General features: G+C 39.6%; 1 protein-coding gene and 1 long non-coding RNA gene across 2 annotated transcripts; one reads left to right on the top strand and one right to left on the bottom strand.

The window, feature by feature from the left end:
• Positions 1-1,831: 1,831 nt before the first annotated feature.
• On the top strand, positions 1,832-9,763 carry su(f) (cleavage stimulation factor subunit su(f)). Its single transcript, XM_022836411.2, has 11 exons — positions 1,832-2,780; positions 4,249-4,491; positions 5,064-5,306; positions 5,548-5,742; positions 5,966-6,156; positions 6,296-6,656; positions 6,882-6,984; positions 7,142-7,352; positions 7,506-7,701; positions 8,005-8,197; positions 8,445-9,763. Exons 1-11 carry the CDS (start codon positions 2,775-2,777, stop codon positions 8,633-8,635), a joined length of 2,133 nt encoding a protein of 710 aa, XP_022692146.1. The 5' UTR covers positions 1,832-2,774; the 3' UTR covers positions 8,636-9,763.
• A 780-nt stretch (positions 9,764-10,543) lies between these two features.
• On the bottom strand, positions 10,544-13,180 carry LOC111262274 (uncharacterized). Its single transcript, XR_002681498.2, has 3 exons — positions 12,916-13,180; positions 12,324-12,422; positions 10,544-10,867 (listed from the first exon to the last, which is right to left on the bottom strand). It is a non-coding gene; the product is annotated as an uncharacterized LOC111262274 (long non-coding RNA).
• Between the last annotated feature and the right edge of the window lie 12 nt (positions 13,181-13,192).

Here is a 13,192-nt window from a genome sequence, read left to right on the forward strand (position 1 = left end):
AATTTGGCTTTAGGCTAATCCTCCGAATGCAGGTACCATGAATGGGGCTTGTATTGCAAGCAAACGATAGAAAATAATTCATTCTCAGAAACCGTAGCTCTTTGCCTGTTCGCAAATTTCTTGAGAACAATTGCTGCTACTTTCTGTGTTCTCAGGTAATCTACTTTATTGCCGATTCTTTCGAATCAATGTAGCTAGCGTTTTGCTAACTGGTCTAAACGAGAAACGTAAAAACACCTACAACTTAATAGATAAACTGCACAGATTCGCTTATGTTTGACCTCATGTGTCTTCAGTTCGATTCACTGAGGTGTTCACTTCTCTTCGCCTAGCTGTTAATAAAAAAAAATTCAGATCGACTATTTGTTGTCTCCTGCATTTGGCATCAATGTACAGTACCAGATTGTTCCACTATAAGGTGGCTTAGCAACAAAGAGTGCACGGATGCCGGCCCTTGTATTAATTATCAGTACGAAATTTTATTACGAAGATTAATACGGAAAGGTATAATAAATAAAGTTATAGTTTTTGCGGAGCACATGAGTGCACTGAATGCATTACCTGCGTAGGTATTCTATACTTCGACAGCTAAATTCCCAAATAATAAATGTCTGTTTTGTTCTTCTATTTAACAATTATCCAGTAAAACATCGTCCGCACTTGTGCAGCATCCAGTGTACCAGTTTTTCATGTTCTGAGGAAAAGCCGTTTTAAACGTAAATTCAATATGGAAAATGCAGTCGAGTACGCTCGACTACACACGATCGAATCTTGAATCAATTCCAGTGAAGTAAAGTCGCTGAAGGCAATCTATTCACGTTCATCGTTGATGTGTTTAAGTATTTCTATAACGACTTCAGCTCTCTGACTGCAGTAGCACACACATTAGAGCAGCGTTACAAGCAAAAAATGTTCAGTTGCTATTGTTAAAAAACTATTATTTGTAATTTGCCGTTGTTATCACGCTACCTACTTCAACGGGCGTAGCTTTGAACTGATATTCCTTCTTATACCAGGCACTGTAAGTATCTGCAAGAACAATTTACTGATTTCCCGATAATACAGATTAGTCGAAGAAAACTGTCCGTTGGCCACAGAGGCCGCTGTTAGACAACTTAGACGTTGCGACTAAGACGGATCACGAATTAGTTAGATCATGCCGGGTCGATCTTACAAGTAGTGTATTTAATTAATTCGGGTATATAATAAACTGCAAAGGTCTGCTTACAGGACGAGGCATTCAATGGGCCTGCTACCTTTACATATAAGCGAACGTAAATTAGTTCATCTCTATAGACATCTCAATGGTCTTGAAGTCTCGAAAACAAAGGCACATACATATCGCGAAAGAACTGGTCCTTTCCCACACGATTCAGCACCACGAAATCACCACCGACTACTGCCTTTATATGAATCCTAATTCGCAAAAAATTCAGTTAAGGGTATTCGATCGTCTCTGATGGCACACTCTTCGTCTTCAATGATTCTAGAGCGTCAGAAATTGATCTGGATTTATAGCGCAATTTCGTTAAAAAAAAAGAGGTTCTGATAACCCCGCGTCTCCTCCGAAATTCTTGTTTAACCCTTATGACATTTTAAGCAATAATTTCACGGCTGTACCTATTTGCATTAATTTGTGCGTCGTCGTTAACAATATAAATAAAAGTGCAAGTGACATAACCAGTCTGTTGTGTCAATATACACAGCGCTCTATTAGGTAAAATTAAATAGTCATACTTGTGACACTTATTGATCTCTTTCATAAATTACGGAGTGCGTCGTATTAGCAACTTGAACTGGCCTCTAGATTGACACCACGTTACGTTTGGTTTCATTACAATTGTACATTTATTATAGCCAATTTTAAGTACAAATTCTTGTTTTGGGTCTTCCTTAATCTGTGTTTGTGCTGCTGTGATTCGTGATGTTTATTGACTACCAACTTCTTGGAAAATGTTAAGGTGACTGACCTTTCCGGGCCTTTGAATTGTTTTAAATTTTTGCTATGATATATCTGTTCCTCGGTATTTTTGTCATTTATCTGTCCCATCGACAAGGGCAAATGCTCACTAATCATTCCTCTTTTCATGTTTTGTACCACTCTGTTAAAACAATTTATAATCAAAGTATAACTTAGGTACCTTCAAAATATAAGTGAAATAATTCTATGCATTCTACAGTCGAATTACTACGTACTTATGAAGAAAATTGCTTAGATAAATTGGTCCGTTTCAAGAATAAACTGAATGGCATTAGAAAAAATAACCCGTTAATCTACCTTTCTCTATATATTGGGTAAACACTGGGCGCAAGCAAGAATTATTCGGGGCTGGTCCGCACATTATTTAGCGGCAGATACAGGCTTTCCCTCATTGGAAAACGTATGTTATTCGGTAAAATTTGCGTTGAGTATCATACATATGTGTGCACTAATTTCATGCATCCCAATAAGACAACAATCACCTATCTATAAGGCACGAAGTGCAGCAGTCTGTGCATTCTTGATGATTTGCTCCTGTCATTTTTTGAATTCTCCCGCGTTTCCGACTCCCGCCACCAGTCAACATAGATCACGGCGTGTTTAACAACAATAAACTGAGGCTGCCGGGGTTCGCCGTTGACGTGAAACCTTGGAGGAATCGTGAATGTTTACGTTTTTCGGAGTCCATTGGTGTTCTGACCGAAATTAGCAAAAAGTACAGTGAGTGTCTCGCCGGTCCGGGGCCTGGTGTGGCGGCCGCTCAACAACATCTAGCCGGATAACATTCGCCGATATGTCGGTAAGTTCAGTCCATTCTCAGCTCCATAACACGGGCTTCGACCAGGCAACCTATCGATTTCCTCTGAGCTATCGTCGTGCAATAACCGTTCTTACGGGCCAAAAAGCCGGCCAACAAACGCGTTTATTTACAATGGTCTTACAGATTTACATTACGTTTATATTATAGATATACCTAAAAATATTATATATATATACGTTCACGGTTACTCTTGTCCGTTCGGATGATGCCGTTGACAAACAGCAATGATAAAATGCTCTCTCACCAACAGCCAGCGACTATCTCACATTGATAGAAATTTATTCACTAGGAAATATAGCTTTATACTTTTGCAAAATGCAACCTTATGATGAGTAACGATACGTGATCTTTAATAAGCAGGAAAAATTGCGTCTAAAATCCTCCATTGCGTTTCACAACGTTACGCGGCAAAGTTGTTTAAATACAATGCATCTGTGTATGAACAAACGGAGCGCTTTAGTGGACTTAGCTGCGCGCGCTTCTTTATCAATCAGCATATGTAAGCGTCTCTACTTGGACAAAAGACGCCATGCGCTTGTAGTGTACAATGATAGCTAACGCTGCTCGTATTGTTAGAGAAAAGTCGATTTTAGAAGTGTGTGCATAAAAGTTGTGGTTTCTATTATTGACTTGCTTGATGGAATGAGTGTTTCAAATACGTATCGGCAAAGTGTGGATACGTAAGTCATTAAAACAGTTGCGAGACCATTTGACGTTAACTACGCTAACCGAGCATTAAAACACCCATTTTCGATCCTTAAAACGTTATTTGGTGAATTTGTTTTCTGAGCACTAAAAATCGTCAAGCGCGCAGATAGGTAAATCAACTGCGCATATAATTGTCGGGCTGCATTGCTTGTCTATGCCCATGAAACGGAACCAAAATTGGAACAAATCAATTTGATCGCTCTTGAGTGCACTGATTATATGGTTGCCAAAGCATCATGTCGACGGCGAAATATCTATGCAAAGTCAATGAATCTTTTGTTTCGAATATTAGAGATGAGACAAGCTCTGACTTGATACTTCAGTTTAGATGTAAGAGTAACAATCATGTTTTGTTGTTCGTTTGGCGACCGGAAACGTTTCTTGTATTTTGTCGTTAGCTCGATATAGTAGGCAATAATAAGGTAACTCTCTGTGAGGCTTACCTTTTTATATTATTCGTTTTGCTATGGAATGCCACTTTCGAATCGTTTTAGCAGTAAGGTGCTTATGAGTTCTTACCCGAATATATCGTTCTCTATTAGTTAGATTATGCGCTTGGTATTTTGCTCTTTCACTCGACGTTATAGCTCTGTTAGCCGAAACAAAGGAGCTGTGCGTTACCGTCAATCAAATATTGTTTTGGATAATCATAAGATTTAACTACTAGTTACCGATGTAATGAATAAACGTAGGCAGTATGAATAGAAAAGCTCAATTTAACCTCGATATCTTCTTATAGGACACAGAGCGTTTGCGCGCCTCCGAAAAGCGCCTTGAGGAGAATCCTTATGATATCGAGGCTTGGTCTGTGCTGGTTCGAGATGCCCAGGCACGTAAAATCGAGGATGCACGTGAGGTGTACGAACGGCTCGTGTCGACATTTCCTAATACGGGACGCTATTGGAAAGTCTACATTGAACACGAGCTTAAGGCTCGGTGTTTTGACCGGGTCGAGAAGCTCTTCACACGAAGCTTAATCAAGGTTAGCGATAAAATAGTCAGATTTAGATAGAATAGTCAGACTTCTCAAAGTGACGCATTTATTGAGGATCGTTTGAGTGGTACAGCGAATATATAAATAGTACAGACCTAACCCACTATTACTTGTAGTAAGTCTGCAGAATATTTAATTCGCAATGTGGTTAAGATGGGTAGATAGCTTAGAAGGCAGAAACACCATCTTGATTTTCGTTTGAGTTTTTCGTTTGTGTTCTTTTCTGAATCCTTTGTCAAATTATTTTTAACTTGTTCAATGTTAACTGTGCAAGATATGTATACCAAGTTGAAATATTTTAAAGTAATTTATTTAGGCAGTATGAGCATTTATATTGTTATCTCCAAATAGTAACTTTTTTGGTAATATGCTGTATTGGACCTAATTAGCCAACGTAAGCAATACGTTACCTCTGCTTCATTTGTAAAGATCACTGTTTATCACATCAGTAACGTAGTAATTATACCAAACTGCTTATCTTAGCTGCCACCTCATCGAAATTTGTTATTTATGCGTTAACCAAATACTATATTTGTTTAATGAATGATTATATGCATTAGGTCTTAAATATGGACCTGTGGAAGTGTTACCTTGCCTACGTAAAAGAAACCAAAGCTTCGCTTCCCTCGTATCGTGAGAAAATGGCACAGGCGTATGACTTCACGTTAGACAAGATGGGTATGGACGTTTCATCTTCTTCCGTTTGGCACGATTACGTGAACTTCTTAAAAAGCGTGGATGCCGTCGGCAGCTACGCAGAAAATCAGCGGATTACTGCTGTCAGGAAGGTGTATCAGAAAGGGGTGAGTTTTAGAATCATATATCAAAACATTAAGTTGAAATAGTTACAATTTGTAATTGAATATAATGATTTATTCATCATGCATGGCATAGGTTTTCTTGCTAGTGAGTAGAGAATCTGGACTTCCGCAGCAGAATAAATAGCAATCGTTTTTCTGCGAGCGAATTTCTATTAGAGATGGACTCTCCAGCGCTTTATAATTGCGTTAGTTTCAGTTATGAGTTTCTTCTTGAATTCTTCAGGTTCACAATCCTATGACGAACATCGAGCAGCTATGGAAAGATTATGTCACGTACGAACAAAACATCAATCCGCTGATAGCCGAAAAGATGATTTCAGACCGCAGCAGAGATTACATGAATGCTCGCCGGGTTTCTAAAGAATACGAGGTTCACTCGAGAGGAATTAATAAAAACATGCCTTCAGTTCCACCACAGGTAAATTAATATTTCAATTTTTTTCACCAATGTCTAAAAGTATGTAGTTTGTTTTTATTGATTATCTGTAGGATATAACAAGTGTCGAGTATCGCTTCAATAAAACTTTGAGAGTTGCATCCTTCTGACATAAAGAGGTGATATTTGGTGAGCTACTGACCCCAACCAGATTCACTACTTTGCGCGCTAATGCTTCTTGTTTTGTTTTTCCTGATATCTACAGGGTACTCCGGAAGAGATGCGCCAGCTTGAATTGTGGAAGAAGTTGATCGCGTGGGAGAAATCTAACCCATTACGGTCCGAAGATCTGGCTCTTGTCACACGACGAGTGATGTTCGCTTATGAACAGTGCTTACTCTGCTTGGGACATCATGCCGACATCTGGTTGCAAGCTGCTCAATTTCTCGATGAACGGTACGTATCAGTTTCATTTTGGATATGGGTCTGTGAGTAAGTGTCTCAATAAGTGCTGGGTCCACATAAAAGAAGCCATGGAATAGATTAAGGTAGCGAATGTTGTATTCGTTTTTCTCTAACCAACCTGTGATAACAGTTCTCGAGCTGCTGCAGATCGGGGTGATCCCACGTTGGGACGACAATACGCTGAAGAGGCAGCCACAATGTATGAACGTGCAATCAGCGGTCTATTGTGTCGTTGCCAGTTGCTGTACTTTGCATACGCGGATTTCGAGGAAGGTCGTAACAACCACAAGAAAGTCCACGATATCTACAATCGTCTAATTGACATTCGCGACTCGGATCCGACATTGGCATATGTACAATATCTAAAGTTTGCTCGGCGAGCTGAGGGCATCAAGAGCGCTAGACAAGTGTTTAAGAAAGCTCGAGAAGATGAACGGTCCAACCATCATGTTTACGTGGCTGCAGCACTTATGGAGTATAATTGCAGTAAGGTGTGTATGTTCTACGTTGACTTTAATTTGCATTACTTGGTGTAACTTGGTATGGAAAAATATAACTTATCTATTCAAAATACTTGAGAAATAGGTTAGATCAATGTCCATAGGTTAAGACCTGGTTCCCTATTTTATATAAACACTTAAAGCCTAGAAATGAGTATCGATTAGACATTATATAGAAAAGTTTATGTACTAAACCACAAACGTGATCTATTTTAGGACAAAACGATTGCGTTCAAGATATTTGAGCTTGGGCTAAAAAAATACGGTGGGAATTCTGACTATGTTCTTGCTTACATCGATTATTTATCCCATCAGAATGGTAAGGAACTGCTTGTTTCGAGTTAAAACTTTTGCAGTGTAATATATTGTAACATCCGGGTTATTTCATCGCAGACATTGAGGATTTTCTATTTGGTTAACTTATAGGTGGTTGACTTAACCTGACAAGTGATATTATTTTTCCAACCTTTTCGCAGATGATTCAAACACCCGAGTCCTGTTTGAGCGTGTACTCACCTCAGGCCAACTCTCTGCGGAAAAGTCTCTGGATATCTGGAATAAATTCCTGGAGTTTGAATCCCACATTGGTGACCTAACCTCAATTCTCAAGGTAGAGAAGCGTCGTGCTGCTGCTATCGAGAAACTCAAAGAATTCGAAGGAAAAGAAACCGCTTTACTTGTTGACAGGTACTCATATCTAAATGCATTAAAGTAATACCCCCATAAGCATTTTTGTTAAAAGAGGGGCAATCAGGAAAGTGTTCCCTTGAAAAGGGGAAATGCTTTCAACGAGTATCTTATGTACCTAGTCACTGTTCTCATTTTTTTTGGCTTCTCCAGGTATCGTTTTCTAGAACTGGTGCCTTGCTCACCGGCTGAGCTAATCACAATGGGCTATCGAGAGCTATTGTTGAAAAATAGGGGCGCATTAGCCGGAGGTTTAGTGGCAGGGGCAATTCTCGATGCTGGAGAAGCTCATAAGGAGAAGGTGTTCCGCCCTGATGTTCTCCAGATGATACCTTTTAAACCTAAACAGGTAAGCGGAACGGTGGGAAAAATGCAGCATTCATGGTTTAAAGCAAAATATAAGGCGTAACTGGTTACCTTGTATTGATATACACTATGCTGCTTTCAACTAACTCAGATTCCGCATCTCAGATGGTATTGTGGGGACAGTTGCATATCTTTCCGTCTATATGATTTGACTGTGAATTAGAAATACTATTAGTGTTATGCTTTCCTTGCTACATATGTCATTACAAATTTGTTTTAGTTGTGCTAAATTTAAAACAAAGTATTATTTGATAATATAAACATGGTTTCCTGTTGCTGTGTTCAGATGTGTCCCAACGGCTCTCATCCTGTCCCAGGAGGTGTGTTCCCAGCGCCACCGGCAGCCGCCGAATTAATGGTCCGCCTTCCTCCTCCAACGTCATTCAATGGGCCGTTCGTAGCAGTTGACAAACTCATTGACATATTTATGAACATGAATCTGCCTGAGAAAATGCCCGAACCTGACGCGGCACAGAATGGTGCGTTTGTTGTATTTTTTTAAAAATTTTTTTTCATATTATTAAAAATTCGTGAACGGGCGGAAACGTTATATATATATATATATATAATAGTTTGGATAAAGAGATAATAAAGATTTCATGCAATTTCATTAAGCCTACTGCATAGCAATCAAATGAACACGTATTTGTCGGCCTCCATTTTAATATCATTCAGCATACTCACCTATTTTTTTTAATTTCATGTTTATTTACATCATTTCCATAGGCTTGACTTTGAAGATTTTTGAGCACGTGCTTAAACCCGTCGATTTTGGTCAAGGCCAAAAACGACCACGAGGAGGAGGCGATAACTCCGACTCAGAAAATGAGGAAAATGGTTTCCCTAATCAACTATCGAATGAGATTTTCCGTTCACGGCAACAGCGGAAGGTTCAGCAACAACAGCATCAGCAGTAAAGAGACGTCTGTTGATCATTTACCTTTTATCTATCTGAGGTTTGTTTTTAGCGTTATTTTCTCTACACCCAAGCATTCCATGGATCTTCGCTATTTCCACTGATCAGCAAATGCGTGTGTATGACTGTTAAAAAAGTCAGATGTCTTCTGAGCAAAAAGCGAAAAGTATTGAACGAGTACATTCAATATATTTTTACCCACCTAAAGCTAAGTCTCTTGACACGAAGCAATAGGTGTTCGACTCCGTTCGACAGAAAACCTTACATTCGAGCCATAGTAACCCCGGGAATTTGAAGGAAGACCCGTGATCATGATGACTATGGTGGTGATAGCTATGTTGATGACCCCGGTGATAGCCGGTGAACATTATATGCAGAAGGTAAATGAGGACAGCTAGGCACTTCTGCCAAAACATTTCATTTAGAATTATAAAAAATTACAGCGAACTCGCTGATCGGACGCTTAGCATCAGTGCGAAAAGATTCGAATGCCATTATTTCGAGCAAAAAACTCTTTGAGTATGTGACTGTGTATATATAACGCCTCAGAGTGCGCATTTGACAAGGTGCGTATGTATGTCTTGAGAGATTCTAGCTTCAACTGTAGGTCTTTATTAAATCGAAGTTCTAGTACAGACGAAGATGACTGTTGAACAGTGGTTACATTAATTATTGCTGTTCGGTTGCTCTAGATGACAGTGTGATGAATTGAAGTAATTTGGATTGGTATTATTACTATTATTGTAGTTTTGTTAAGTTAATATCATTTTTTGGCAAGATAATGCTAATTTATAAGTTCTACACGAATATCATTATGAGAATGAAGGAATCATCGTTACATATCGGCATTATCACAGCAACGAGTAGTAATTCTTGCATCAAAGACATATATATACATATATGTATATATCAGAAGTAAGTTAAAGTATTGCGCAGGAGCACGTAAATAAAAAGAACAGGGAAAATATACGAGGAAATGTTAACGCATGGGACACATATGAACGTTGAAAAGTAAAGTGCTTATGGCAATATAAATGGAATCATATTTGTATATGTATATAGAGAATAAATTCCAGCAAGTACAGTATCATGTATAAGAAAATGTGCTGTGAATTAATTTACACTTCAAGTGATTGAGGTTATTTACTTTAAATGTCTCATGCATCATGAACCTAACCTAACCCTCTCTATTCCTATTATTTACATACTATTGTCAAATTTAGTTTTTCAACAGCAAAAAAAGTAGTAAACATAAATCAGTAAGACTTCGTAAACGAGAAGTGTTATCATCGAATCTTACCACTGACGGTAGAAGTTAGAAAATCACTTGATTCGTGAATTCGAAAATGTAATTCAAGACCTTCGCTCCAAGCTGAGAACAATTGATAGGCTTCTCTTCAATACAATATTTAAACTTTAACAAAACAAGATATTTTAGGTCTAGAACAGATTGTTCATCGTTTCAATAGAAACACTTCCATCAGCGACTAACAGTAGATTTATAAACGAAAAGTTAGTTGCCTTGGTATTAGTTCTGCCTTTTAACTTAAAGGTATTCATGCATGGCTCCCTAACTGAACGTAAAGGTTGATTGTAATTTAAATGATGCTCTAGTCAATGAGTGGTAACATTACCGATACTTTGCGTTCTTTGAACCCCGTCTACGCCGATACCCCCACAATGGGCAATTATAGCACGTGTGGCACGGTAATATAATTATTCGTATAGGAATAGTATGACATGCTGTTCATAAGGCACGGGTCAGGATGAGTAAGTCATTTTGCTTAATGCGAATGCGTTCACGTCTTACGTCGAAGACACTGGCACTTAGTCGGAAGTACCATTTCTTTAAAAGGTAATATTTTGTCGATAATTTTGTGCCATCATAATATGGCAAACGAAATAAAAATTGTTTAATTTAATTTGACAGAGTGAGTTTTATTTAGTTGTCTATTCCGATGTATTGCAGAAGTTCAGATTGCGTTGTGATCACATTGTCCTTCTTTTCAGCGGCTCGTGATTTCTGTTTTTGTTAAATGCTCGAGGACATCAGGAATACCAACGTCCTATCTGTCCTATGCGATGATTGGATATATCTGATCATCGTTTATTCCTGACCGTCATCGTCTTCAGATTTCTCCTCTTTCTTAGCTTTCGGCTTTCGTCCTCGTTTCTTACCGGAGCCCTTAGGTCGGCCACGGGCCTTCTTACCACCCGAGCCACCACCCGAAGGCTATAAAAGCATCACACAGATAAATTAAAAATAATTCAGTTTTTGCGATCATTAAAGTTGTAATGCATTCTGAAGCATTTAATAATGTCCTCCATCGTGGAATACAGAGGCACAATTTTTTAGTAGGACCGGATATGACCAACAGTTAACCACTATGAATCTTAACAATAGTGATTGAGCTTTTATTGTTTATCGGGAGAACTACGAGACGAAATAGTTTTCGACGCTGGAATCACCACCTCGAAAACGAGCGAACCACAAATCAGACCGTGCAATAGGCTATAGTATTAAGTCCGTGTACCCCACAAAAAAGGCCTTTAAGAACTTGGATTGCATTCAGCTTTTCCTAAAAGAGAGCTTCAAAACCGACCTAAAATACACATCTGAGATTTTTATTTTTGGAACTTGTGCAACTTGTGTGAAACGTGTAATCGCGTCGAACACGCCGCCAAAAGCCGAAACACAACAAGTATAGAGAAGAACCGCTCTTCTCCCCTCGCTCAAGTTTGTTCTGGCGCCAAAATTTGAACCGATTCAAAATCCACGGTGAACTTATGAAACAACTCAGCAGCGAGCTGTGGGCCGTACAGGTGGCGCTATCTGCGTTCACCATGTTTTCTATTATAAAGCATTTTCTGCATATCGAATAAAAATGTTCTGAAGGAATTTTCATCTCGAGCGCAACATGATTATATTCAACCCAGACACCGCGCCTCCGGATTACCACCTGTTTAGATGAATGCAGCATGGCTTGGCAAGCAATTGGTTTGAAGCGTTACTTTGTTTTATTTTTGATCCTTGTAGTCCTATTTGTTGTTTTTCTAGCGCTGAAGTAGTGGTAAAGCCATTATGTCGAATGTGCGTGTTTTCGACGCCCATTTTGCCCGAAAAACAACAGCTGTCATAGGTAAGCCTTGCATTAAGAATGCGGCTTACGCGTCATAGATTAATAGATCACCGAGGTCAAACATCAAATTCTATGACGTACAGTATCATATGGAAACTATATAATTAGATAACTTTAGCCCAGTGGCTAGTCTATACAGTATCTGATCACTGCCGTAGGGTCTTATTGTAACCATGTGAATGCCGACACTGTGACCGCGCTGGTGAGGGAAGGTGCGTCGGCGAGGGCAGACAACATGGCGGATGCCTGCCGTACTTAACAGCAGTAATATTTTGTACTTGGGTAGGATTTATTTTTCGGCAAAATCGTTTATAATGATCATTCGGCATAGCAGTAAAATTAAGAACAAAAATTAAAAAACACAATCATTACTCGCTTTATAGAAAACAATACCTAACAGCAGATGTCAACGGGTATTCTACTTAGCCAAGTATGGTCCCGAAAGAATATATAAAATTAAAGTTAACGAAAAGTTTACAATTCGTGCCGGGTCAAGTTTTTTAGCAAAAATTAGCTATTTTTGTGCGCAAATGTTCCCAAGATATTTACCGCCTTGCGTTTTGTGGGGGCCTTATCCGAGTCAGGCTTCTTCGGGCGACCCCTGCGCTTCTTCTCCGCTGCAGCCGACGCACCCTCGCTGTCAGACATCTGCGGGAAAAAAATACAACTTTCGTAAATTTTTGCTCAAATTCGCATTTTAATGGCATTATTCCTAGTGGCCTAGTGGATTTTTCCACACATCTTTTCAGCGGCTAGGAAGTCAGCAACACTATCAACAGATTTTTTTCTCTTAATGGTCCGCCATTTTGCTACTGGTCAACTGCGGAATTTTGCTCGGTTTCCACAAATTTTTCTCAAGTTTGCCACCAAAATAGGTCAATACTACCGGCAGTTGGCTAGCTTGACGCAAACTGTCATAGCTATCCGACGCCTACAGCTTAGCACAATAAAACATTTCTAGGCCTACCGCAACCCCATTTACTTTGGGTGTTTCTGCAAAAATAAACACCTCTTTCGATTTGTTTTGTGACTAGAACGGACTAAAAAAAATCCCCCAACCGAGGTCAATTTTTTGGCATATGGGGCATGAAAATTCTGACTAAAACGTTAAATATTGGAATTTTTTCTGATTGTCACTTACCGTGATCCGCAAGCTAGATCAGTTCCGACGACGAACTCCGCTCCGGGCTACCTTAGCTCGCGGAGCGCAAGCTTAGCCAGCCGCGCTGACGACAACAGCCGCGGTGGCAGGAGCAGCACTTGGCCCCCTTCAATAGAGGCACCCGCGCGAGCCGCCCTTGCGCTCCTCTCTGGAGTCACAAAGCCCCTGCCGGTCACCCATTACCTCACCACTCTTTACAGTGACCCCCCACATCCCCAGACCCTCCTTACCGAGTGTCTCTATGATTCTTTCCCTA

Source organism: Varroa jacobsoni, unplaced genomic scaffold (assembly GCF_002532875.2).
Source record: "Varroa jacobsoni isolate VJ856 unplaced genomic scaffold, vjacob_1.0 scaffold_642, whole genome shotgun sequence".
Classification (NCBI taxonomy): domain Eukaryota; kingdom Metazoa; phylum Arthropoda; class Arachnida; order Mesostigmata; family Varroidae; genus Varroa; species Varroa jacobsoni.